We start from the raw sequence: 26,287 nt of genomic DNA on the forward strand, positions 1-26,287 counted from the left end.
GTATATATTTGCATTAGGGGACTGAATTTTTATTCAGGCGTTCAGATGCTATTACTGAATAGAACTGTAATTGCTACACTAGTTTTATATGTTAGTGGCGAATGCATCAATTTTAGGGCCCCTGGGCTGCAATAACTTACACAGAATCCTGTTGTAAAATGTTCCAAGATTTGTTTTTCAGTAATTGTCTGTATTGTACACTTTGGACCTAGGTTTGCCTTTTCCTTTTATCTGACATTTTTTCGAGTTTCCCATCTCTGTGTTGTGGCAGAAAAGGAAAGAGGATTATAGAGTAAAATTATTTGTATGGAGAAACAGACAATCTGTCAAAAGAAAATAGGACTAGATAGCTTGATGATCCAAACTAGGAAATATAGCCTTTCACCAATTCCTATTTGAATCATGTTGGTATTTATCTTAATTTGTATGTTGTGCCCACCACTCAGTCTCTGTTCAGGTATCTAAATCAGCATTTTATACATATCTTATTAAAATAAAAACGTATTCCAGGATACAGCTCTGTACAAATCTATTGCCCCGTACAGGTAAAAGCATAAGTAAATTCATGAGACTTAAGATTTAGTTACCTAAATTTGTAACCATATGATGACTGCTCAGTAGCCTATTTGGAATGAGTCTTTTTGCGGATACAGACTAACACGGCTGCTACTCTGAAACCTCTCAATCTGATATGATCTTTCAGTATATCTTTCTTCATAACACATCCAGTGCACCTTTCACAGTATTTATCTAAGTGCCAAATACAGAAGATTTACAGAGATTTCCTAGTGGACTCCACAGTATATTCTTCTCTTCACAGCTCCCAGGTTTGGTAGTTTGGCTTATATTGTTAGTCTGTTTGTGCAATTTTGGATTCATCTATACTTTGAGATCTGTATCCAAATTGAAAAAATTTGTCCCAGGTTTGATTCAATGATCTTGAGTAAGCTTTCTGCTACTAAAGTATATAATCACGTTTTCCATGAAAGTGCAGTTCCATTAAGAATAAAAAGGATTTTATGGTCTTGCACTAATTATTTAATCTAAATTTAAAGACTATTCCACATAGTCTGAGTGATTTTATTTCCTGTGAATTTGACTATTTCTGCTGATTATCTGAGAGAGAATCCTCATCAGGGTATAAAGGGCAAAAATGCTAAGGCTGATATGCTAAGAAATGCCACCTTTATCAAAGATAAAAGGGAGCCATCTGAGTGGCTTGGTAGAGAACTAGATTTAAAAACTACTCAACCTTAGGCCAGACAAAACCAGACTTACCATAGAAACATCATTGTTCAACTCTGGAGGAGAGAACCGATCACATTACAGTAACTCCTCACTTAAAGTCGTCCCGGTTAACGTTGTATCGTTGCTGATCAATTAGGGAACATGCTCGTTTAAAGTTGCGCAATGCTCCCTTATAACGTTGTTTGGCAGCCGCCTGCTTTGACTACTGCTTGCAGAAAGAGCAGCCTGTTGGAGCTAGCTGGGGGGAGGGGCTTGGAACCCGGGTGGACTGACAGCCCCCCTATCAGCTCCCCTAAATTCCCTGTATGGCAGTCGTCCAGCAGGCTATCAATTGTCGGGCAGTTCAGCTGTCCCTCCCCCCACTGCCATGTGTTGCTCCTGCCCTCTACCTTGGAGCTGCTCCCGGGAGCCTCCTGCTTGCTGTGCCAGGGGGAGGGGCAAGGAGTGCTAATGTCAGGGTGTCCCCCTCCCTTCCCGCTCCTTTACCCCATCCACAGAGCGGGGGTAGGAGGGACACGACAAGGCTCAGGACGGAGGGAGCTTACTAGCAGCAACTGCTGTCTCTACTTGCTGATCTACTTAAAAAGGCAGTGTACTTAGAGTGGGGTCAGCGTACTTAAAGGGGCAATGAACGTCTCTCTCTCTCACACACAACATATGTGTCGCTGTCTCTCTCTACCATGCTGTCTCCCCTCCCTCCATTCATGCTGCCTTGTAGAGTGTGAAGCTACATTAACAACAATGTGTTAACCCTTGAGGGTTCAGCCGAGTACTAGTTCATCACTTAGCAGTAAGGCATTCCCTGGGAAATATCCCTCCCCCTTCCACCCTCTGACTTCACCACCTCAACCAAGCTTCACGATCATCATTGCTGTGTACAGTATTAAATTGTTTAAAACTTATACTGTGTATATATGTGTGTGTATATATATAATATAGTCTTTTATCTGGTGAAAAAAATTTCCATGGAACCTAACCCCCCATTTACATTAATTTTTATGGGGAAATTGGATTCACTTAGCATCATTTCGCTTAAAGTAGCATTTTTCAGGAACATAACTACATCGTTAAGCGAGGAGTTACTATATTTCTTGGCATAGCCTACCTCATTGCCCCTTGCAGATAAATGGCAGCAAAAGATAGCCCTTGTCAGCCTAAAAATGGGGGCAAGAGGTGACCTTATGTGACATGAGTAAAACAGCTGCAGAGGGAAAAGGCTGAGTGAAACACCGAATTCACAAAAAATGAAGCCTCACTTTTCATATATATTTTTCTAATTTGGATCTAAATCCTCCCTGGCTCCTTATGCAGTGAAGTCAATGAATAAGTTGGGCAGATTTTTGCCCTATTCAATGGTAATATAGAGCTCCTATATTGTATAGCGCTTTTGATCTGTAGATCTGACAGCACTTCACAAAAGAAGGAAAGTATCATTAGCCCCATATTAAAGATAAGGAAACTGGCCTAGCAAGATTGAGTGATTTACTCAGGGTGACACAGCAAGTCAGTGGTAGAGCTGGGAATAAAACCCAAGTCTCCTGACTCCCAATCCAATGCTCAGTCTTACTGGACCACACTCCCTCTCTCCTTTTGGAGTAAAGGGTGCTTGGCATTTCTAAAACCCATACTAGTTTTATTTATGTGCCTAACTCTAGGCACTCAAGTTTGAAAATGTTGCCCTAAAGTTTTGTCTTAGCTCTAAACCATTTCTCTATTCAGTCCATAAAACTTGAACTAGATTATCTGGTTTCTCCCTTTTCCCAAAAAGGATCTCATTGTCCTGAGGATCATCTAGGTTCCATAGGGTCCCTAGCTCACCTCCCTTAGGCCCTCTGATTCTCAATGCCCTGTTGGTACCAAGCTCCCTGACTATTCATCACAGATCTCATTGTCTTGTGGAGCTGCTAAGTTTTCTGACTCATCTTCCCCCTCTCCCACCCCAGCTCTCATTGCTCTGTGAAGGACTTTTGGGTTCATTGACTCATCCTTTATAATGCTGTGCAGAGCTCCTAGCCTCGGGCTTTGCTAGACTCTTGCCTTCTTAGGTATTACCAGCACTGTAATCTACTTATAGTGAAAAAATATGAGTTTATTAACAAAGGTTAAAATTTAAGAGCTAGTGAGCAAATATAATAAGAACTGGTTACAAGTAAAACAAAAGGTATAACATGCTTCTTATAGACTAAACTTAACTTTAACAGGCTAAGGCCTTGTCTAAAGATGTCTCTTACCCAGATGTCCTTTACAGTGCTTTTCAACCAAACCCTGGTTGAGATCCAACTTTAATTAATGTAATCACACTGCCCAATTATTCCCTCGGTGCAGGATCAAACAGGGGTCCTTTTGTTTTCCTCTGATACCCCAAAGTTCATAATCTTTCCACTCCCCCCTCCCCCAAAGGCAGGACAACACTGTGGGTTTTAGTTTCCAGTGTCTTCCCATGTTGACTTCACATCCCCACATTGACTTGGAATGCAAATATAGCTCCCATTGTGTTTGCCTTACAATGCTTAATTTACATCAGAGACTGGGATAGGTGAATAGACATGCTTTGTCTGACAGAAACCCTGTTTGTCACCAATGACTGGTTACATAGTTTAAAACATATTTTTAGCATGTACATATCTGCATCACAAACAGGAACGAGGAGAAATATTTAGATGAGAACGATGGGGAAAATATTGGCAGGCTGGTCAACATACAACTCTGACACCACCTTAGTTTCAAATAAAGATGCAAATGCACCTTGTCCATGCAGGATTTATTGTATGGTGAATCAAATGTGAAAGCATGGAATTTATCTGACAAGCTGAAGTGAGTGCACACCACCTAAGATGCAATCTTCAGTGTAATAAGAAACTTGAGCTTGCAAAATCTAAAGGCTGAAAAGAGGCTTTCATCCAATTAGCAATATCCCAAGAATTATACTTCTTAATTGGATTTTCAAATACATCATATCCCTAATAAAGACTAAGCAGAAATCAGCTTACCTTCTACAGGTTTGTGAAAAGCTGAAAATACAGTTAAGAAGACTTTTAGGCATCTATTCTCTCATCTTTGTGTGTGGAGCTTACACAATAAATCCTATTAACACTAATGTAAGTTACAGGCATAAATCCTCTGTACATCAGTGGAGAGAATAGATCCCTTGCTGTTAAAAAAGATCAGACTGTGATCAACAGAGAAGACATTAAAGCAGATTTTATGTGAGGTAGGTGAAAGTATCTGTTTGGTGCTGGATTTATGGCACAGTAGTCAGACGGCCTACTTAACTAAACCTTTTAATAGCCTATCTGTAAACTTTGGTAGCCAGCATAATTATCAGTGAAAAATGTTTGTGGGAAGGCATTGATAGATTCACTGCACCATCCCTTTCCAATTGTTCCTCCACACACGGCTCTTTCCTTCCTTGTTTTTCTGTACATTTGTGTCTCCTCTTTCTATCTCTCCTCTAGTCTATCTCATCATTTTGTTTGTCTTATTGCTTTCTCTTCCTTTATGGAAGCATCTCCAAAATTTTGAAAGCTGAGCCCCACCACTTCCAGGAAAAATTAATCCAACAGTGTCACGTTAAAGGCATAGCCATATTTTAGAATTTCAATTTAATACGATTAAATAGTATTTTAAAATGCTTCCTTTGTAGGCCTTCATAATGTGATACTTTCACTTCCTTCTTATAAGCTTTGAAGAGCAGTGACATAGTTAATAATTCCACTCGATAAGATTATTTGGTGAAAAAATGTTTTGGGGAAAAATTTCATATTTGTCGGAACCAAAACTCTTTTTTTGAAATAGGGCTGGTTTTGGCGAATCTCCTGACTCAAAAAAGTTTTGGAAACAAACAAACAAAAAGCTTTTGAAAAGGAAAGTTTGTTTTTGGAGTTGAAATGACTTTGTTTTAAAATTTTAGTAAATTTAGACAAAGGTTTTAAAAAGTCAAAATCAAAACAAATGTATAGATGTTACTGAAACAAAACCGATTGACCCAAACCGATTTATATTTATTTACTATTTTTATTTAGTGAAAAATTAAGATTCTGACTTTTTGTGTCAATTTGAGATAGGGAAAATTTTCTGGTATCTCAATTTTTTACGGGACAGGAATAATCACTTCCTGCCCAGCTCTATTAATGATGTTGACATTTACCATATCACATTGACATCTGAGTTAGCATCCTTTTGAAATAAAGGGAGTGGTTCACATTTGAGATTAATAGCTTGAGATTCACTGAAACTCAGGTAGACACCACTGCATACATTACACCTGATTCATATTTGGTATTCTTCACAACCATAATATTTGTTTAAAGTGAAAACTGGTGTCCAAGGTATAGCTATCACCACGTAGCATAACAGTCCCTAGGGTGGTATTATAAACCAGTACAACTTGAAGGAACCTAGAAGTTGTTCTAAATTGTGTTAGGGACTGAATTGGCCTTGGCCAGACCCAGGATCAGTGAGAAGCAAAAAAGGAGATGTAAATCGCTAGTTTGGTGCACTTGGGGACTCAACCCTGTATCAATAAAAATGTTTAAAGTTCTATAAAACTGTGGTATAAAGATTTTATTGGTTGGGATGACTTCCATAATTCACTCTCAGCTTTGCCACTCATGAGTAATGTGGCCATCCTAAATTCATTCTGATAAAACCTTTGTACCGCACCATTTTGTATTTTCTACATAGTATATCATGTCATTTGTGGTGATTTCTTTTGTGATATTAGAGAGCTGTTTTCAGAGGAAAATGCAGATAGCTTCCCTTTAAATACATCCTGCAAATATTTCCTTTAAAAATTACTTACATCGATTTTTAAATGCTGAAGGCTCCAAATAGCAAGGGTGAGAAGATAATTCACCTAATAATTTACTTATTAATTTTATGTATTAGCCCTTAAATTCTAATGATAGCTAGGAAAAATCTAGGATAGATGGATCATTCCTAATATTGGTGTGTGTGGAATTGTACTTGAAGGAAGAAGAAGACAAGGATTTCCCTGAGGATATTCCAATCTAGGGATTGCTCCTTCTAGACCAAGTGCATAGGAAGCACTGTACTCTTCCAGGCCCAGCCATAGTATGTCATAGTTCAGCTTTTTGTCCCAGTGCAACCAGCTAGCTCTGCTGGCTTATGTGTTGGTGCATCCCTCTCTGCCCCTTTCAGGGCACTGTGCTCCTGGGGAAGTAGGGACAGAATAACCCCGGCATCCCCCACATAGCAGGAGCTGCAAACCTCCCTAACGCTTATGCAGGCAGTGCTAAAGTGGGGAAAGTCTTCTTATTACTTACCCTATGACACACCCATGCACCTACATCAAGGGCCAGGCAGAGTCCGGCCCTTTATATGATTGACAACATTCTATGAGTGGGAAAGGTTGAGGGATATATGAGAATGAAAGGAAAACTGCCCTTTCAAGTCCATCACATTGTCTGCTGGCACTACAACCACCCCATGCGAGGGTGCACATCATGCTGTACTAAGGAATCCAAGTGAAGATGGACCATAGGGAGTTATATATGTGGCAATTATTTTAGTATAATAGGATTTATTTCAACATTTTCTATCAATAAATTTTTTTTTGAATTAAATAAAAAAACCAATGAAAACCCTGTACAGTACTCCACTGATCTGATTCTATATGGTTCAGCTCCATGCTCTGGGAGGATGTGGGGGGAGGTTGGTAGCTTTGATGTCAATAGCATGGTGCATGCAGAGATGTCTCAGTAGAATGAGAGCCACCAATCTGCAATTTCAGGGAACTAAAATGAAAAAAAACATAATTATCCCTCTTATCCTTGTTATTTGGGGCATTCAGCTCATAAAATACATATTTTAGTTCCTTTTCCAAAACAAGTCTTTAAAAAGAATGAACACATTGGAGCCAGATTATATCTGTCAGAAGCTATCAAAATAATTTTTTTATTGTACCAAATCCACATAATCTTCCTGAGTGCTAACATTTGCATTGGGATCTTTACGGAAGCAGATATATGTATTAAAAACAAGTACTGCCAGAGTTCCCTATTGGCTCCACATCTGAGATGGCTGCAGAAAGTTATTCTAACAAAGGTCAGGAACAACTAATGCTTCTGACACAAAAATCAGTTAGGCAATTTATCATGTGATACAGCTTGAAAAAGTGGGGAATTCTACAGACAATTCCCCCTTTTCCAAACCTCTCTCTCTTGTAGCTCCATCTACCATTTTATATATTTCCCACTCAGTTTTTATTCTCTTCTTTAAAAATAAATAACTAAAAAGTAATTCTGCTCTAAATATAGGAAAGTATGTGAAGGCCTTGTTAGGATGGAAAGTAACTCTCAGGGGAAAAAGCTAATTTTTTAAAAAGTGTGAACCCCTGAACGTCAAACAGCTGTGATGATGGGATTGTAAGAGATGTGATGAGTTGTTGTGTCCCAATACTATAGGGATCCCAAAGGTGTACTCTTTTCCCTCCCACTTGTAATCTTTAAGAGCAAGATTATTTCTCTTCCCAAGTACACACAGAATAGTAAAGGAATTTCAGTCCCCTCTTTACTCCCGGTGCAAGCTCCCTGCATCGTGGGTCACAGCACAATGGGGAGACCAGCCTCCACAGGGCCACTACTCTCCATTCCATGCAGCTGGGTAAGGAGTGGGGCAGATGGGGAATAATCAGAACTAAGCAACATGCTGACATGACCCTTAGTAGGGAAGAAAGCTGTAACTGGCATGGATATTGAGCAAATTACTTCCCCTCTGGAGCAGGAGGGAAGGAGAGCATGAAATAAACTGTGATTCTCAGTGTGACTCCCCTGGTACAAAATACAGCTCCCCCTCAGTACAGCTATGTGCTCCCCTTATTTAGGGCAGGTTTTTATGTTACAGTCTAGCCCTAAGAGAGTGGAACTGATGATTGTTGACTCAGTAAGGGCCAGATTCTGATACCCTACTGCTTTTGGAGTAAGGAACTATTCCTGAACAAGGGTATCAAAACATGGCCTTAAGTCTGGACCAATTAGATTGGTAGAATAAGAATAGGCCTGACCCTCCCCCTGACTTGAATTTAACCCAGCACTTAATTTTATTTTACTTTTAAAGGTTCAGTTCACTTTCAAAGTGTGCATATGATTTTCTCTTGCCTTGGCACTTCTCATTTCATACTGAAACTAGAAGTGGAAATAGTGAGATACTGTGAGAGACTTTTTGTGGTATTTCTGGGCTGACTGGAAACAAAAATGTTCATTCTCTTGAGATTTCCACCCCTGTTTTTCAGACTCAGGAGGTTGGATAGTTCAGGTAATCCAGACTTTTGGGATCACGTGAAACCGGACTGTACTTCTAAACCTGTTGAAGCTGATAGAGAAAATAATAAAAGTGGCAAAGAAAAGTGATATGTTCAGTAGAAGAAATTAGCAATATAAGAGGAATTACATTGAAAAAAAACATGTTAAAAGAATGTTTCCAGGCTACAAAGCCAACCACTCAAAAGTTAGAAAACCAGAATGTAGACCAGGGGTGGGCAAACTATGGCCTGCAGGCCACATCCGGTCCATCAGAGCATTTAATCTGACTCTCAGCTCCTGCTAGGGAACGGGGTTGGGGGTTTGCCCCCCTCTGGTGTTCCAGACGGGGAGTGGGGCTGGGGGCTTGCCCCGCTCCGAGTGGGTCCCAGGAAGCAGCTGACATGACCCCCCTCTGGCTCCTATGTAGTATGCGGAGGCGTGGCCAGGCGGCTCTACGCGTTGCCCCGTCCACAGGCTCCGCCCCTGCAGCTCCCATTGGCCGGGAACCACAGCCAATGGGAGCTACAGGAGTGGCACCTGTGGATGGGGCAGCGCGCAGAGCCACCTTGCCGCACCTCAGAGCCGGAGGGAGGACATGCTTCAGGGAGCTGCTTGCGCTAATCACTGCCCAGAGCCTGCACCCCTGAGCACACCCCCCCCGCGCCCCAACCCCCTGCCACATCCCTGATCCCCCTCCCACCCTCTGAACCCCTCGATCCCAGCCCAGAGCCCCCTCTTGTACCCCAAGCCTCTCATCCCCAGCCACACCCCAGTGCCCGCACCCCCAACCAGAGCCCTCCCCCCTCCCCCCGCCCCTGTACCCCAACCCTCTGTCCCAGCCCTGATGCCCCTCCCGCCCTCTGAACCCATTGGTCCCAACCCAGAGCACCCTCCTGCACCCCAGAGCCTTCACACCCCCTCATCCCAACCCTGAGTCCCCTCTCACACCCTGAACTCCTCATTTCTGGCCCCACCCAGGAGCCTGCACCCCCAGCTGGAGCCCTCACCCCCTCCTGCATCCCTACCCCCAATTTCGTGAGCTTTCATGGCCCGCCATACAATTTCCATACCCCAATGTGGCCCTCAGGCCAAAAAGTTTGCCCACCCCTGCAGACTGCCTATGCATACTTAATTCTGCCCCCTTATGCATGAGCATTAGCTAAGTAAATTTAGGAGCCTAAATCTCACTGAAAGTCAGTGGGATTCAGGTTCTGAAGTCAGATAATTTTAATCACAATTCAGTTACATGATCACATACTATTTTTGCCATAGGACCCTGCCTCATTCAGTGGAGAGGATGGACAGTGCTTAGGGAATGAGGCAGATGTTCAATATTTTTATCTTCATTCAGCTAGTGACCCCTGCCTTATTTACTGAGTACTGTGCAATGAATGCAGAATTATTCATGTCCTCATAGTGTTTTCCAGGGCGATCCTCACTATAATATCCCCATGCCTCAAAATTAATGAATTTATCTTTTACTGAAAGATGAGAGATTTATTATTCTAATTTTACAGATGAGGAATCTGAAACAAAAAGACTTGCCTGAGGCCACACAGTAAAAAAGTGACAAAGCTGGGATTAGAATTCAGGAATACCTGACTCCCAACCCAGTGTTCATTCCTCCAGACCACTGCTAGAGATGCTGAGAGCAGCTACAGTTCCCATGAGATAAGGGTTCTGTGGGGAAAAAATAGTATCTGATTGTATAAATAAAGGCTGTATCGTAATATTTACACACAAGGGGGCTGAATTAAGATTTCACAGGCAATTGTAGAGCTGGCATTTCCTAACTTTTGAGTGCTTGACCTTCCAACCTTAACATTATTTTAGCATTTTTTTAATGTAATGTCCTAGATTTTTTATTTTTATTTTAATGGAAAAAGATACAAACAAATTCTATCATGGGTAACTGTAACTCCCCCACCCCCACCCCCAATCAGGTTTGGCTGCATTATAAACTTTTGAAATTCCTTCCATACGTATGATTTCCATTTCTATGATCATGCATCATCAACGCGGTTTGAGCCCTGACTCTTCAGCAGTGCACTAGTGCTTGAGCTAACTACACTGGTTATCAGCATGATAAGACTGATACTCAGGGGCAGGGAGCGAGTGAGTGTGTGGACTGCTCGGGTTATTTTGCTGGGTCTGGGAGGCTGTCTGTTTCCAGGGTTTCCGCTGCATTGTGGGCTGCTGCTGCTGCTGCTTTGGTGGTGATGTGGATGCAGCCTTTTAGAACGTTTATGTTCAGCTATTATTTTGGCAGGCTGCCAAAATTTACCTGAGGAACACAAGTAAGAGATGGGAAATAACAATTTACGAATTTTATAACTCAGCAAAACCTAGAGAGAATGTCATGGGACAAAGAAAAGGCATGTCTATGGTCTTATGGATTTCTCTTTGATGACTTGAAAAGCCCTGCTGCAAATATTAGAAATGCTGGAGCACCTAAAAAAAGTTGCAAGAATCTGTAATCGGGAGTGTTAAGCAATTGAAATATAGGGGTAATTACTAGCTCCCCTATAATAAAATGGATTTGGTGCTTTCCTAAAGGTTAAGAAGTGTATCTCTTTGCATTCCTCCTCCCTGTTGCTTTTCAATCAGTGTTTTTCAACAGCAGTATTAAGTTTGGAAAGTAGTCTAATGATTGGTCATTGGAAGGTAACTGCACATTCAAAAAAACAACAACAAGGAGTCCTTGTGGCACCTTAGAGACTGACCTCACACTTGGTAAGGCAACTCCCATCTTTTCATGTATTTATACCTGCTCCTGTATTTTCCACTCCATGCATCTGATGAAGTGGGTTCTAGCCCATTGAAGCTTATGCCCAAATAAATGTGCTTATGGCAGGAGGAGCCTGAAGTCTTTGTGGACTGAGGTTCTCCTGCCATCCCAGCTTTGTGGCCTTTTTTACTCCATCCCCACTTACTCAGGGAAGGGAAGAGGTTTCACAACTGAGCTGAGTCTGTGGGGTAGCTCAGGGAGGCCCTACCCCAAATTACTGTTTGGTTTGCGGTTAAATCTCTGTAACCTGGACTGGAACCAGTCAAATGCCTGGAATGTGAGAGCAGAGGGCAGGCAGTGTAGTGCTCCTCCCCAAGGAATAATTAATAAAACTGCGGTCTGCCATGTAAAGCCATCCCGGGAGTGTCAATAAAAGTGTCTGTGTGGGAAGGGAGAGTAAATGTGACACTGTGAGAGGGAGAGAATGGGTGAGTTATCTAGGTAGGTCTAGTTGTTGATGACAGGTTCACATATGTCCCAGCAACAACAGCCTATTTCTTAGGATGCCACCCTCAGACATCTCAGAAACACAAAGAAAAGAAAAAGTAACAGTTCTCCCTATACCTTATGCAAACACATTCAAATGCATTTTAAAGCATTAAATAGGCCATACAAGAAGACTACAAATAAGAAAAGCTTCAGTAGACACCTAGATAATCATAGTGTCCCATAAGATATTTTAATTATTTTTTAAAGAATCACAATTTCAATTTAAAGACATCGGAGATAATAAATTCTTTATTTTACCACATTCTCCCCATAAAAAATGTAAATGACTTTTCATATTTCTGCATTTGCAAATCCATGATTTCCACTGAAATGTACCTCCAGCCTTAGACATAACCCACCATTTACTCTTACTTATATTTCATTTATTTAATCTTCAGATTCTGCCTTTGAACACACAAGTTTCCCATTGACTTCAATGGGAACTGCACAAGCATACCCCCAAGGTAGAATTTGGCTTACTCTGTGTAAATGCTGTGGGTTCTAACGTTCATGAGTAATAAAATGATAAACAGTGGCCTTTTGTAAAGTTGTCCTAATTTAACACACTAAGTATGAGTACGTTCAAACTGCAGCTTTATCTTGTGGTACAAAGTTTTACACTTACATTATTTAAATATCTCTCAAACAAACTCAGTTAATGCTGCTGTTCACTATCCATTGCTATTTTTCAGAGTGCACAGTATAGATGTGTAATAAAATTCATTGCACTAAGCCTTCATATATTCCAAAATCATTATCTTCAGCAACCATTTTTCATGATATATGATAATGAAGTAATAAAATGCAAAAACCCTTTATCTAAAACACTTGGAATGTGGTTTTATGTAGCATCTGGGTTCTTCCATGCAATTTTTGATCTGTTTAGAGAAGCTGATTAAATTTAAACACGAAGGAAACAGCAAACTCCTTCTCAAGTGAAATGGCTTAACAACGCTTCAAGTAAAATATATGCCAAGTAATAGCAGATACTTTTATAATGAATTACAACCCCAAAGACAAGGTTCTTACAATACTTATCTATTTTCTTGTAGATCAGCTATAAGTCTAGATCTCTTTTCCACATTGAGGGTTTATCTTCCTAAAGAGTATATGATTACAGTAGCAAATATCAAAGAGAAAACTACACTCTCTACGTACATTACAAAAACATTGTCTGTCAGTGATCATGAAATTAATCAGCACATTCAGCATGCCAAGTAACAGTATTTCCCCTCAAAGTTATCTAGTAGGTCATAACTCTTATACTACTATTATTACCTGTACAGATTTGTGCTCATACTGGTGTTGACCAGTTTCCCATTTCTCAAATTGTTTCTTCACACTTGCTAAGCCACCAGGTACTGTACAGGTGTCTGATTCCTCTATAGCCTAGTGTAATAGATAAAATAGGTGTTATTTACCTGATACAGTAAGAACAGATGTTCATGGAAATAATTTTTTTCATTAGGGAATAGAAATAATTTGTGTATTTACCACTTAAATAACCATTGATTTCCAAAATTTATGTAGCCACTTAGTGATAACTTCCATCAGCATATTCTACAAGCTCTGCTACCTCATTGTATGGTAGATTCTATATTTAACTAATTCATACAAAATTTTGAATTTTTTTCTTGCTTCTCTGTAAGATACATTTTGATATCTGATATCTCACTATTGTTAGAACATATTGCAACTGTAGCTAGCACACAAACCCATGAATATTAGTATATGTCATAATAATAATAATAATAAATAGCATATTTCATAATAAAACAAACCCAAAATAAGGCTGTCAAAAATACTAAACATATAAACATTTAAGACTAGTTGTTAAAACATCACTGAGTCCCGGTGGGATTACTATCTCATTGATGTATAGAGAATAAAAACACACAAATAATAGACAGTCTATGGAATTCCCTTATCCAGAGCTTCTTCAACACCATTAACTGGTGGTATAGAAGAGGTGCTGAGAGACAAGCAATAGATCCTGTTATATCTATAAATCCTCTCTTCCAAAACTGATATCCAAGGTCCCAAAGGCCCCTGCATAATGCTAAGGATTAGTCATGTGTATCCAGCAATGTATAATACTGTTTGTATTTGCAAGGACTACTCAGGCATCAACACAGACAGGCTCAAACCTGCAGGAGGTGATAAACTTGGAGAACGGAGCAGTCATAAATTGAGATGCTGGTAGAACTAGAGGGCTACTTATTAAAAAACAAACACTTTGGCTTGCCCTGGAACAGTGCAGACAATGGGTTCCACCTCCTCACTCACTCTGACTGATAGGATGATGACCAATTACCATCCAGGTTTTTCCAGCTGTCCAGGGGGAATGTAAGCCTAGGTTTCAAACTACGGGTCAAGCCTAACCAAAACAACACAAAAAACGCTCCGCCTCTGCAGAATGGACCGAATGTTTATGATATTTATTTTGTAAAAACTCCTTAATTTTTCTTACAGGTAGATAAAAAAGAGCAAATTCACATGGTAAGGTGAAAGAGTAATTGCCGAATAATTTAATTAATACCTTTTACATGTAAAATTACCTTTTTAATCTTATGGATTCATATATTATGTAATATTAAATATGATGTTTTTTGTATTATTTAATGTACAAATACAAAATAAGCCTTGAAAAATTGTTGGCGCCCGCCACACTCTTCTGAAAACATGAATGTGCTACTGGCCACAAAAAGGTTGGGGACCACTGATTGTGATCCTCTAGTCTGACCTCCTGTATAACATAGGCCATAGGACATGTATACACATGACATTGTATATACAGATTAGTGCTGCGACATGACAGGTCAGCAGAACATAGGACAAATCTATGTCTAGACTAGTTTGTGACACCACTGTAATTTGGGTTACATGACTGCCAATTAATTTGAGTTAACTCACACCTTTTTCAGTGCTCATCTAGACACTCCACAAGCATTTGTTCTAGGACTCCATGAGCCTTGTATAAACCACAAATATTTGTGTCCTATCAACTCTTTTAATGTTAGCATACTCTTCTGGATCTGGTTGTTACATCAGTGTGACCTCTGTAAAGTGTTTAAGTGAACTTCTCAGGAAGGCTGGCAAGATAAAAATGGTAAAAAGTAGTTTGCCATTTTCTCTGGTTTTTAGTAGGAGGAAATCATTTAGGAAACTTAAAAAAAATACTCAGAGCTGTTAATTCCTTCCAGATATTTTTAAGGATCATGCAAATAGAGTGCAATATTTAGCATCTAAAGTCCAAAGTATCACAATTCACTTCTATTAAGTAGTTTTTTGATCATCTTTCTGTCTGTGCCCTTCTGCAAGGTTTCTGAGGTATTAATGATAAAGGAACAGGCCACTGAACCAAACATCATATGCCTGAGCTCCCACCAGCCTCACGTTTCAATTCTCTGTTGTTTCTCTTTCTGCAGTCCAGCATTTTACTACATTTTATAAATATATATAAATTGAAGTGTGTGTATGCACTAGTTCTCCTGTTCAAGGACAGGCTAGGTATACTTGGTCCTGCCTCAGCGCAAGGGGCTGGACTAGATGACGTCTCAAGGTCTCTCCCAGTCCTACTTTTTATGATTCTGTATCATTGTCCAGTTTAACACTGCAGTAATTTCAAATTCCATAGTTTGAGCAGCCAGAGTTAAGCATTGTTTTGAATACAATTTTATTACCTGCTGACTATAAAAATTGATAATAGTACAGAAACCTGTATTCTTCTATAATCATAATTGGTTTAGCAGAGTGGCTATGTTGCTAATCTCTCCTTTCTATGTTGATTTTAAATATTCCTAATAGATTTAGTGCATATAAGAGCAAAAAGAAAAACTGTACAACCAGTGAATTAAAATGAGCCTTCCAAAAGATCAGTGGTATGCAAACTCTTATTCATAAGAGACTGAAATGAACTGGTAACTTTGCTGTGTAGGTGTTCGTAATTCAGGTTTTTAATTTTGTTCTACATAAAGATAATGTGGGCAAAATAGTGCGACCGCTTTTGTGAATAAGTGAGCAGAATATAGCCCTGTGTAAACAGAAATAGCAAATTATGAAGACAATTATGAAGATAATTGTGATGTTAAATAGAAGGCAATATCTTACATTAGCACAGGAGCTGCTGCGCTCTACTTTGGACACAGCTGCTTGATACATAGCCATTCTTTCCTTCAATGAGACAGAATCTTGGAAATCCAATGGCACACTATCACTCCAGTTCGTGTTTTCTTCTGAAAATCCACTTACAGGTTTGTGACAGCCAGCAATAGCTAAAAGCAAACATAATATTTCATATTAGGAGGTTTATTTTTATTATTAAATACCTGCTTTTTAGGGCTGAAAGAAAAGAAAAACTGTCTTCAAAAACAGATTGCAAGAGTTAACAATGGTATCCAATATCTATGGCAATATTACATCAATTCCAACTTATAATGTACGAACTGCAGATAGTAAATTATGGCTTTGAATCAGGTCCAAAGTGCTCAAGCTTTCTTCCAGTGAAGTCAACAGGCATTTCAATGGAAACAATGATGTTTCTTATTGAAATAAATATCACTTTTTTAAAAACTCTACTAAAATAAAGACTTTTCAACAAAAAACATTTTTCTTGATAACCTAGCAAAAATATGTGGTCACCAGAAAACTTGAATATATATCCTTTTACACTATAAGCAAAACCACTATAACGCAATACATAAGTTATAATGGGGCAAATTCTATTTTAATCAATTGGGTTGCAAGGGAGTAACTCAGAGCAGAATTTGTCTCCAGTTTATTCATTTACTATTAATTATTTTGTCTGCACTAGAGTATTAAAACCTCTCTGATAATTAACTACTTTGACCACACTCATAATGAATACAAAACCAAGTGAGTGTACAGCAGCTGAGCATTGCAGAGGTTTTCACTTAGACTATTACTTTTACTCTGAAAAACTGCGTATAAAATGCAACACCTAAATTGCTGTGACTTCCTCAGTTTACATTGCACCCACAAAGTTGACTCATTTCCATTAAAAATGTGAATTGTCTCATCATAGCCTACTTATTAGCTCTTTCAAGATCTTCACTTGATATTTCGTCCATATTATCTAAATCTCTACATTAGGTGAAGAAGATTTATTCCCTTCAGTAGAAGACAGCTTACTTTGAAATTTTCACCTTAATAATTTTGCAGATGACCAAAAAAGTTACTTTGATATCTTCATATATTAGCAAAAAGAACAGGAGTACTTGTGGCACCTTAGAGACTAATAAATTTATTAGAGCATAAGCTTTCGTGGGCTACAGCCCACTTCTTCGGATGCATATAGAGTGAAACATATATTGAGGAGATATATATACACACCATATATTATATCATATATTATATGATATAATATATTATATCATATATTAGAACACCCTACAGTAACTGGTTCTTCAAGATGATGTCATCAGTGGCCTCATCTTTGCTGGTTAAAAAAGGTGCATTCTTTACCTTAGGGGTAACTAATGTGTCTGAGCTATCCCGAGGTAAAAACACAGTAAAGACAAGGCACTTTCATTTTACCATGAGGTAAACTAGGCAAAATCAGCACTGTATGTACACCTCCCCCTGGGCTGACTTCACCTAGTTTCCCTTGCAGTAAAACTAAAGTGCCTTTGTCTTCACTGCACTTTTACCTTGGGGTAGCTCATGCTTGTTAGTTACCCTAAGATAAAGAGTGCTCCTTTTTTAGTAGTGAAGACAAGGCCAGTGTGGATCACACTGTAGATAAGCGAGCAGTGAGTCATTTGTGTGACAGAACGACATTGATCAAAACTAAAAGCTAAAAACAATAAGGGCCTGTGCCTGTTGGAAGTTTCTACTTTCTGTCTATTCAGTATGCATCTCTTAGTATTTAAAATGGTTGGATATAGACAAAGGTTTTACAGCTTCTCTTCAACTTTATCAGGAATTTGTGCCTGCAGTATCTTACTCTCATTTCTTCCTGTAGTATATCACCAGGGAAGATCTCATGTTCAAAGCAAAATTCCAGGATGTAGAGAATACTGCTTGAGAGCACATAGTGCTGCTTTGCTATTGCTTCTGTGAACATACTGCAACCTGACTGCATAAAATAAGCCGAATGGTTCATGTTTCATTTCTCTGGCACTTGTAAAATAGTCATATTTTTCTCAGTGTAAAATCATTGCAATCCGCCCTAGAAACTGTCATGTCATATTGGCAGGTGAAATGTAGAGAACAATTAATTTAATTCAAGAGCAAGTACCAGTACATCTATCTCTTTTATTATTTCTAATTCCACATTTCCATTATACAAAAACTGCTTTTTGAGAGTCTGTACAAATTAATAGTAAGAGACTCGTTTTAATAATAAATAGGCTTCTTAACATGCTAGCTGCAAATGGCAGTGCCTTTGTGCAAGCCAGCACATCAAAATCCAAAATTGTAACTAGTTTAAAAACTATAGTTAAATTAGTCCATGCAGATTTCTGCTCATGTTCTGAAATTTCAAAACCCCATGAGGGTCAAATTTGGTATCAGATATATTACCATAGATTAGTGGGAATTGCATGTGTGAATATTAGGGCAGAATTTGCCCTTGAATTTTTTAAGATAATTTTTAAGCAAAAATATTGAAGAAGAGTAGCCTCTAAGCTTGTGAAATATCCAACCTAAATTTAGGTGAAATAAATGGTTAAATGAGCTTAATGAATCAAGTCAATTTTTTCCAAAAAAATAAATCTACTTAATTTTTCTTTTTGTTTTTAAATATAAAAATACCATTTGAAAACTAGACATAGTATCTAGATTTGGTTATGACACAATACCTTAATGAAGGTAGAATATTCCTGTAAATGGCAAATAAAACTGAAAGTTGCTGTGGAACAAAGTTTTGCTTTTACAATGCAGCTCAGGTACTGAATGTCAAGTCAGAGACAGATAATATGATTAATTGAAGTGAGATTTGCACTCATAATGAAATTTAGGAAATCTAGCCACAGCAGCAGCAAAACAGCTGCAGAAATGGGCTTACAGTAGAGAGAGAGAGAGAGAGCGCATATGGCTTTGTTTACTTTTATCTGGATGAAGGTGCAGTTCAAGGAAAATCTGGGAAGGTGAAGACCTTTGTATATGAACATGGAGCATGTACGATACTTTCTAAAGCGAGACAAGAGGATAAAGGACTTGTAGGAAGCTTTGCTTTGCCACTTAATACTCTCATTTCACTTCCTGCAATTATTTTCATTTAATAAAATCATTTGATGTGCTGTTTATGGAATTTTTTTACTGTCTGAATGTAATAATGGTTTTGTTTTTTCTAAATGATATTGGAATACTAAAACCCAAGTGCCAATCACGGAGATAATCCACAAATTAGTGCTATATAGTCATGGTGATTTCCCTATTTGTCATCCCATGTACCTAGTAGTAGGGCAGAACCCTAAACAAACAATCCCTGTGATATGTATAGTTGCTTTGGAGATGCTCACTGTAAAGGAAAATATTTCACATTTTCATATTCTACAAAAGATGAAAATAGCGTTAGGGCATATGATTCTAAAGAAAGAACCTAGTCCTTGAAATGCAATTAATCTGCAGTTTTGAGCAGGACAAGAAGTCTCCCTTGTTACGAAGGATTTGTCCTTGGTTTTTCAAAAGGCGTATGAATGCAATCTAGTCCCTTAATTGCTGAAGGAGAAGCAATTTTATGTTATATAGAGGAGAAATGTGTATATGTGAATAGCTTATTCTGTATGGCACACAATAGGAAACATGTCCTCCTTCTAGTGAACTCTTGGGGAAACACACCAGCCTGAGGAGACTTTTCTATACCTATCAGAGCAAGAGTCTGTGTAAATGGACATTTCCTATTCAATTACATTTTCTGGGATTTCCTTTTATTAATTGAAAGTTACCGACACACTTCTTCAGTTATTAAGGAGAGAGGGATTCCTTTCTGCTAGTCTTTTTAGTATTTATCAGAATATAGTAGAAGAAACACACCTGACATACACATTTACACAAAGGGCCTTCCTTCTAAAATTAAAGCATTGTATCAGTCCACAAAAGCAAGAACATCTGCTGGACATGGTTATTTTATTATGATTATTTAAGCCCTATGTTATCTCACTGGCAGCTAGGCATGGTCACAATTATTTTTTTTAAATGCATACAAATACAGAAAGCCATTCTCAAAGGTAACCTAAAAACTACTGCTACTACTGTGGCAAGGAATGCACCTGAAACTGGAATGTGTAATCCAGGGCCATGAAAGTTAAACCAAAAACTTAAACAAAATAAATATACCTTATATTGTGCCCTGAAGACCAGAAAAGCCAGGGCCTGATGGGACCTCTTTAGGGGTGGAGTCTTAAAAAGACCCTTCACTTAGAAAGTTCTGACACTATTCCTACAACATTCACTCCTAGGAACTGACAAGACAGATAATGTTAAAGACCATGGGCTGAATCCTGAAGTCCTTACTCTGTTCTGACTCAGGCAAAATTCCCATTGAAGTCAGTGGAAGTTTTACCTCAATAATAACTTAAGAATTGGGCCATATGTTCTTAAGCAAAACCAATTATTCTGTATAGCGCTAGTGTCTGAATTTGTACTCCTGCAAATAAAGCAGACATGAATACACAACAGGCAAGAAAAAGTAATACTTACCACATATATAGCACTTTACAATTTCAAAGCGCTGTACAAACATTAATCTAATATATGAGAAAAGTAGTATATTGTCATGTGTTAACCATAACAATATGGTTGTAGTATGAGTTTATTGCTCACATAATGCTGACTGTCTCAGTTTCTGCATGGGTTGTCCGCTATTACTCAAGTGAAAGCATCTGTCTTTTTCAAAATACAGGACGTAGTAATCTTCCTCATTTGTTCTACTTCTACATATTTTACATCTTCCTTCCAGATTTTCCATCTAACCTTCACTGAATACCTGAGTTATATGAACACCAATTTTATGTCAGAAATTTAAAAATGGGACGTTGAGCAATTTGTGTAATTTTCATGAAGTCTGGCCTTGCATTGGTTATCATTCTGTGTGGATACCGCTCTGAATGTGGTAGCTCATGTTAACTACCTCCCACCTATGCTCAGGGATTCATAAGTCATCCATAGGGATGTGCTGGGGGTGGGATTTAGCCCCAAAAGTATTTCACTCGAGTTGGCATATGAAGCGAATGCATGTTCCTTGCTCCATTGCCCGCATATATGTAACTCAGTAACAGAGAGTGTGGAAGCAGGAGTTTGGAGCACCTCGAAAAAAGCAGCATAAGCGTATTAGCACCAAAAATACTTTTGTTGACGTTTTTCCTGTTCCCATCAGTTCACTAAAGGAATTGCATTTACCTGACAAGATGCCTTAAAAATGCATCTTCATGACAGTTTTCCTTCTTGTAGATAAAGATGAAGAAAATATGATGTGAGCACCTATATTTAACAGTTCAGATCTAATACAATCTTAGTGCCTGGACATTTCACTGGTTCTGCTAGGGTTTTTCTGCACTGCACTGGAAAATTTGATTGAATAATGTTGAGTCCCTATAAATAGGGCACTCCATTCCTTCAGGAAAGGGAGAATTGTAAGGGTCCAAGAATATAAATATATATATATATATATATTTAGTAAAGTCACTGGAATCTAGCTATTAATCCCGATTCTTGTACTGGACATAATATCAGAGCATCCCTGAATCCCTCCACGTCTCCTTTTCCCTGGATAATGTAAGAGAGGGTATATGTACATCAAACCTGCCTTACTTTAAGAAATGCATTGTCTGAGGTTACAGAAACAGGTTTCAGGTGAGATAAATTTGGGTCCAAAGTGATGCTCAGTGGCCAGAGACAAGAAGCTGTGTTTTTAAAATTCCCTTGTATTTCTTTTGAACTTCTCAAAGATGGCGAGGTGATTGACTTGACCAAATGTCTTTCCCTTTTCCGGGTCTCTGCAGAATTTACTTAGAAAACTTTAGTAGAGTACAAGAAAAGTTTGTCCCTGAGAAAAAAGTAAACATACACATAAATTACCTCAGAAAAGATTACAGTGGCATAAAAGCCTTTAGAACAGATTCCCATAACAATATGCTGTCTGAAATGGTACAAAGCTTCCTTTTCGTTGATTTGAACTATAATGGACTTGTTTAGGGTTTCGGTTACTATATCTCAAGGATGTGAAAAGGTGGTACTGTAAATGTTTAGAGTCTTCATCATCAATGTATAACCAATATGCTTAAAATCTTCACCAAAAGAAACTGTGTATGTTGAGTGCGATGCTGGTAAGTCAAGCAGGTGCTAAAAATTATTTTAGTACTTCTCATCCTTATCACCACTAGTTTGACCAAAATACCTCTTCATCTGAAACATACTGCACCCTTACATAGCTAAGAGAAGTGATAATCATAACAATAAATTGAAATTAGGAGCAGAATACACAGATTATTCTCTCCTGTAATAATCAGCCAACTTTATCTAGGGTTGATCTAGTTTTTTTAAAGCCGGTGTTATAATTTCCTCCTTTTCTTTCACTCTCATAAATTAACCCTGCAAGAGTAACATAATCAGACAGAGGAACTACAGGGCAAGAATTTATACTGGTTGAAGCACTCACATTACAAATAGAGAGGGGACAGATTGAAGTATTCAACCCAGGATTAATCCAATCCAAAAGGTATCAGAACCTAATACCATAAAATGCAATACAAGGTGGGAGAGAGAGAAAAGAAGGGGCAGTGTGCATTCTGCTAGCTATTAAAGCTTACTAGTCCAGTCATATACTCTTACACTGCTCACATCCTGTCTTACTCATTGTGAGCATGCTTTGCCGCTCAACTTCGCTGTATCAGAACATTTTCTCAGCTATTTCGCCTTCTAAGGGCTTAAGGGAGAAGACAACCTTGCATAAATCTCTGGAAGTACAAATAACAATACATAAGAACTTTCCATGTACTTTGGGATGGATGAAATTAGGTGATATATCGTTCCATCAATTTTTAAGCAAAGCTGCCTATTCATTTCTATTTATCTCAGAACTGTCGGAATGACACAGTCCATGAAATGACTATAACTTAGGGTACTTATATGGCTCCCTTTACCATATTATACGAGCAGCTGACGATTTCTTAATGTATTTATCCTCATAACACCCCTGTCAGGTAGGGAAGTACTATTATCCCCATTTCTACAGCTGAGGAATTGAGGCACAGAGATGGGGTGTGATTACGGTTCATGCAGACATACCCAGGCTAGCTTTAATCTAGCAAGCTAACTACCGGAGCAATGAAGCTGTGGTATCACAAGCTGTACAAGTCAGCCCCAAACCAGGGGTAATTACACAGGTTGTTAGTCCATGTTGAAGCTCATGCTACCATGGCTTCACTGCTCTAGTATCTGAGCTAGCTAGATTAAAGCTAGCTTGGGTATTTCTATGTGAGTTGTAATCACACCAAGTAAATGCATATAGACATACCTTGAGTGACTTGCCTACAGTCACACAGCAGCCTGTGGCAGATCAGTGAACTCAACCCATGTCTCCCAAGTCCCAGGCAAATGCCCTAATCACTGGACCAACCTTCCACCATCTCCATACATGTATGTACACTCAATCACATTTTCCATCTCCTCCTGTGATGTGCAAATAGAGGAGAGACTTTTACATTCAGATTTTCAAATCTTATCATGCAACTTTGGTAAAACGAGTTCCAGTTAGTGGGGCAGAGTTGAAAAGAGGTACCTAGACTCTGACCTCATAAGGGTGCCCCGACTGCCTCCTGGGAGAACAGCAAAAACACATGTGCTGTAGATAGAGCAGTATTATCAGATACTGAAAGACCAAGAAACCTGCTGCCAGGTCATCCTTACATTCCAGCCCAACATGTTTACAGTATACAAACAGCACATATGTGGGAGTGCAAATGTGATGACCTTTGAACATTTATTCTGACTACTGTTGGAATTAGAGCATATTACTGTGCCCATTTACATATCAATGCATACATGACACTTGTTTCTGTGTTTGTATTTAGCATATTTAAAAATAGGGGAAACCAAGTGTCAAAGACGTGACTCAAGTAATTATAACAGCAGTAGTCAGAAAGATTGGGAATAAAACTCCCATGACAGAATAAAAATAGAAGACAAGCTTTGAACCTGAGAGCCTCCTACAATGCAATCAAGTGCATTGCCAAAAGCCTCAGAAAGACACCACATGAGCAGGTGAAAATTAAAACTGCAAAACTGTTTGCATGAAAAGCAAAACAAGCACATTTTGGGCTTTTGGCCAGTTCTGCTTTCTGCCAGAAATGGTTCCATTACTGCAGAGCACTGAAAAGCAGTATTGGTGGATGAAAACCAAATTTTCCCAACTGTAAATAGTGTTTTCTGCCTGGAGACAAACCATACAACACTTGAGCCTTATAGGCCTCAAAATAAAGTAAAATCCTTGCCAGTGGAGCTTCGTGGAACATCTCCTCTGATTCTACTTTGCGGTTCACAGCTTCCTAATGGGATTGTCGATGATCCACTGGACTCCAGAAGTGGAATTGGATCATATTATGCTACTACATCTTCAGCCACCAGCCTCAGCCTCTTTATTTAATAAGTTAAATCCTTACGACTCTTCTGAGGTAAGAGAGTGCTCTTCTCTGTTATACAGATGGCGAAGAGATGACAGAGGTGATGAGTGATTGTTCAAAGCCTTCTCTGAGCACTGAAGCTGACTCTAAGTTGAGGCCACTAGACATATTTGTGAGCTGGTGGCTTGTCCAGCAATGTGTTCTCAGACAGTGAGCTTAACAGCAGTGATTACTACAGCCATCAGCTACTATTGCTACGCACTTAGTAAACTTGTAATTCTGATGACAGTTATAATGCACTACAGTTGTGTCTCAGGCAACCCAGTGGCTGGAAGCAATGTTGCCAACTCTCATGATATTTGGTGTTTTCCTGATAGCTCCTGTTCCTTCTTCTTATTCTCCTCCATGTGTTCCTTCCACCACAATCATAGGTTTTTCCAGTGTTGGGCACATGATATGGCCCAGTCTGTAGCCCTAGCAAGATCTTCCTCGGTTCATGGCTCCTCTACGAGCCAGCAGACTGACAGATTTTCCATGTTGTGTTTCACCATAGTCACATGTATCTGGGTTGTTGCAATAGCCCCACTTCTGCATATTGACTTTTGATCTGCCAACTCTTGTTCAGAGGGGATTTAAACTTCTCCAGCTGGACCAATCCTGTTCTGCGCCTGTGGGAAGGCATTCCGCAATGTCAATGTGCATTTTGATGTCCTTGTCAAGTATTTTAAGCCATGTGCATCACGTTTACAGTCATGTAGCCATTGATGACACAGTTGCCAACTTTCATGTGGTAAATAAGTACCCCGACTTTCACAATAAGCCAAAAATCAAGCTAATCCCATTTCAAAACAAGCCAATCCCTAAGAACCCAACACTCTATGTGACTAGATCCCCCCTGGCATGCAGTCTGGGACTGTGATGGGCCCCCTGTGCATCCCTGACTCTCTCACCCCTTTGCCCCTGCTTGCCGGGAGCCGATCAAAAAAAGAAGCAACAAGCTACAAGCCAAAAAACTAGCCAACAAGCTACTCACAAGCCAATTAAGCCAAAAACAAATTTCTGCATTTTTTCCGCAGCTTTGGCATGTCTGATTGGTGATTTTTTTAAGCAGTTCTATTGAGTTAGGAAGCTTTTCTGCAATTCAGGTGGCCAACTTCCACTGTGTGGCCATGTAGCAGATGTGTGGTATCTTCACCTTGTCATAATTAAGGCTACGATTTAGTAACAGGTATTTTTAGTAAAAGTCATGGACAGGTCATGGGCAATAAACAAAAATTCACAGCCCGTGACCTGTCCATGACTTTTAATTACAGGTATTTTTAATATACGTCATGGACAGGTCACGGGCCGTGAATTTTTGTTTATTGCCCGTGACCTGTCCATGACTTACATTAAAAATACCTGTAATTAAATGTTGGGGATGGGGGAAGCCCACCTGGGATGTTGCTGGGGGGTCATTTGGGGCGCTGCTGCTGTGGGGGGGCGCCCGTGGCCAGCGGCACCAGCTGCCCCAGGGCTGCCGGAGCAGGGGCTGCTCCAGCCAGCTGGGGGCTGCTGCACAGGAGAAGTGGTTGGTGTGGCTTTCCCCCGAGCTGCTCCAGCAGTGGTTGGTGTAGCTGTCCCGGGGGTCACCTGAGCAGCTGGCCCCGGAGCCTGCTGCTTGGGTGGCTCTGGGATCAGCCACACTGGCCCCTGCAGAAGTCACGGAGGTCGCAGAAAGTCCCGGAATCCGTGACTTCTGCGACCTTCGTGACAGATATGAAGCCCTAGTCATAATTATTCCACTTTGCTTGAGACCACTCTCCTGATATCCAGTGGAGCCATTCCAGCAAGCACATAAAGGCTGTTCATGTTTGTTGGTTTTAGACATCCTGCAATCAGTGGCAGCTGTTACTCAGCACAGGGTCCGGCTTTTT

The 26,287-nt window shown here is 39.5% G+C and overlaps 1 protein-coding gene across 1 annotated transcript in view; it reads right to left on the bottom strand.

The window, feature by feature from the left end:
* Window positions 1–17,911, bottom strand: part of XIRP2 (xin actin binding repeat containing 2) — a 39,403-nt gene extending 21,492 nt beyond the window's left edge. The window contains exons 1-3 of the mRNA XM_029914198.1: window positions 17,707–17,911; window positions 15,898–16,061; window positions 13,066–13,176 (exon numbers count right to left, since the gene is read on the bottom strand). Of these exons, the coding sequence (XP_029770058.1) occupies window positions 13,066–13,176; window positions 15,898–16,061; window positions 17,707–17,911 (480 nt within the window). The remainder of the gene's footprint in view (window positions 1–13,065; window positions 13,177–15,897; window positions 16,062–17,706) is intronic.
* Window positions 17,912–26,287: the final 8,376 nt, after the last annotated feature.

The sequence above is a fragment of the Terrapene carolina genome, unplaced genomic scaffold (genome assembly GCF_002925995.2).
Source record: "Terrapene carolina triunguis isolate 2854851 unplaced genomic scaffold, T_m_triunguis-2.0 Scaffold33340, whole genome shotgun sequence".
NCBI classification, from domain to species: Eukaryota; Metazoa; Chordata; order Testudines; family Emydidae; genus Terrapene; species Terrapene triunguis.